This window comes from Montipora capricornis, chromosome 12 (genome assembly GCF_036669925.1).
Source record: "Montipora capricornis isolate CH-2021 chromosome 12, ASM3666992v2, whole genome shotgun sequence".
Lineage (NCBI taxonomy): Eukaryota > Metazoa > Cnidaria > Anthozoa > Scleractinia > Acroporidae > Montipora > Montipora capricornis.
Genome location: NC_090894.1, coordinates 16261840 through 16264339, shown reverse-complemented (window position 1 = coordinate 16264339; position 2500 = coordinate 16261840). Strand labels below are relative to the sequence as shown.

Sequence of the window (2500 nt, the reverse complement as noted above, 5' to 3'; positions counted from 1 at the left end):
CGTAAATCGAGCCATCGCATAAGACTGCACTAAAGGGAAATGAGACAAGCCCGAACTCAGGCTCTCTCTTTCCCACTAGTGGAGACATAACCCTGGCCAAAGCTGCTACGCTGCTCGCGTATGTTGTTGTTTCTGTGGAGAAAACCGCTCGGAGGGTAGATAGGTGCTCTCGGATTGACAATTTATAATTACAGTCCCTCTTTCTCAACGAATTCACAATTTGGATGCAGCTAGGAATACCGATGAGAAAAGAGGCATCCTGGGCTCGAGCTTGGCAATGCTTTGAATCATTCGAGGCGCAACGCTCCTTGTCCACTGGTTTCGCGAAGTGAGTATCCTGTTGGGTTTTTTGGTTCTTTGATTTGCTCTAAAGCTCCTGCTGCATTTCATTTTATTTTTTAGATTTTTGGAATAACTCAGATACAGAGTCCGAAGTGGATCTGCAGCTGAGTACCGGAGGATTTGATGAAGATGATGACGATTTCGATTTCTACGGTTAAATCAAAGGCGCCTGGCAAACTGCGAATAGAGCGCGACACTCGAGTGATCCTGGCTTGCTTGTCTCACGCTTACTTGGTGTTGATTTTGCAAAATACGACGCAAAATGAAAAGGCCAAGAGAATCAGTGGACACGCACTAATTCTAATTCCGCAGAGACTTCGAGTTGTCTCCGAGTTGTCTCCAACAGCTGTTACTACATTTGAACCTGCAGGCAAAGATCCTTTTATTTACAGTTACCTGTTGACGAGGCTAATGGGTCAATGCAATGAAACATCACCCATTAGCCTTGTTTACGTGTTAAAACCAATGATACCTGCGATAACAGCTATTTCGGCGAGGAAGAAACGAGAGGACAAAAACACGCACACGTGCGGGAAAGAGAACACGCCGCACGAGGGAAGCAATTTTCGGCGCGGCACTCGCGTGGCGTGTGTTTTCTAAGTCGAGCTTTGAGACGGGAACTTATGAAAACAAACATTGCAGCATGTAAAGAGCTTTTTCAAGGTAGTGGACTCGATCTCTTATCAGGGAGGCCCTTCAGTTCCTTTAAGGGTACTGTCCACTATTCGTATGATTATGCACTGTTCCCCATGTTTGTTTGCTTGTTTTACCTTCTATTCGTAGCAGAAGAAATTAAAGTCGAAATTAGATTAGTGTTCCCTTTATCCCAACAATCCAATGAGGAGTTCCTTAGTTCCCTAACAGTAATTTGACAATACCCCTGTTCCCTAAAAATGTTCCTGTTCCCGTGTTCCCTAAAACCCCTGGGAGAGGCTCACAACTGTTCAAATAATACGTGAGTCCGAATTCCAAAACTTTTTTATCATCCATCCATAATATTTTCAGAGTTTTGTTGCTTCACGCACAGCAGCCAAGATGTAAGTTTGTCCACAGGTTGCGGAGATTCTGAACAAACCAAACTCTAAGAAATATGTCGAGAATTTTTTTAAGCATTCACAAATCTTCCGAATCGTTTTTCGCGTTCCTTGGTCCTCGCGAAAAACGAACTAAGCTACCATTTGTTAACGCGCAGACAAAACTCTAAGAAGTAAATTAATCAATGCCACGAACGTGGACCCAATGCGCACGCAAGCAAGCTCAACTTTGCCATAACGATGTTTTTCCTTTGCATTCTTAATGCTTTAGGTCAATACACTTATAACTTACAGGAATGCTAGTTCTGTTTTTACGCGGTGTGATGTATTTCTTATCTTAAAGATGTCTCTAGGAGTCAAATATGAACTCTTTTTGCATGAATGCTGGAATTATCCCATTATGGGATTTTACCTAAATATGAAGGAGAAACGGAGCGCGCAGAAGTCATGTATGACCTGAACGATCGATGATATTTTGGTATTATTACTTAAGGTCCTCAGTTGTAAAAAGAGAAAATGAATTTATTTGTCTAAAGAAATTACAAGGCTCTTCGATAAATGTCAGTGATCGTACAAAAAGTGTTTCTTATTCATTTTTTCTTTTCCTAGTTTCTTCTTTTTCACAGCCGTTCACATGATGTCGATCGTCCCGTTCACTCCGTTCCATTCTTGTGTTTTTCCAACTTGCCTTTACAATCCTATACAATCCCTGAGGAAGTCTGTAACGCAAGTCGCCCACCCCCCAGAGTGTGATGTGAAGTGCTAGTTTTCTACCCATATAGACCATGTGAGCGTTAGCCATACTGATGGAATTGGGCCCACACAAGGACAGAGGAAAACTCTGACCAGGGTGGGAATTGAACCCACGACCTTCGGGTTTGATCACCGCTGCTGTAAGGCTTTCCTTCTTACCGGCGGTTTTACGGAGCTAGTTGGGAGTATTTTTTTCCATATTTTTAAAGCATTTTTTCCTTTTAATTGCCAAACACAGCGTCTAGAGATAGTTGTTTCGAATCAATCCATTTATTTCACTCCATTTACAGGGGCTAAAGCACCAAAAAAGAATACAAAAATCTTCAGGCAACATGAAATTAATCACTATTGGATATTACTGCAGGACATGT

At 42.1% G+C, this 2500-nt stretch overlaps 1 protein-coding gene and 1 long non-coding RNA gene across 3 annotated transcripts in view; one reads left to right on the top strand and one right to left on the bottom strand.

The window, feature by feature from the left end:
* The window catches only part of LOC138026310 (fap1 adhesin-like), a 34289-nt gene extending 33138 nt beyond the window's left edge, over nt 1-1151 (top strand). Inside the window, exon 11 of the mRNA XM_068873604.1 lies at nt 403-1151. Within this exon, the coding sequence (XP_068729705.1) occupies nt 403-500 (98 nt within the window). The 3' untranslated portion in view covers nt 501-1151. The remainder of the gene's footprint in view (nt 1-402) is intronic.
* Nucleotides 1152-2377: 1226 nt separating this feature from the next.
* LOC138026315 (uncharacterized) overlaps nt 2378-2500 on the bottom strand; it is a 5170-nt gene continuing 5047 nt past the window's right edge. For both annotated transcript variants that reach the window (XR_011127246.1, XR_011127245.1), the window contains exon 4: nt 2378-2500. This exon is cut by the window's right edge and continues 180 nt beyond it. This is a non-coding gene — a long non-coding RNA (uncharacterized lncRNA).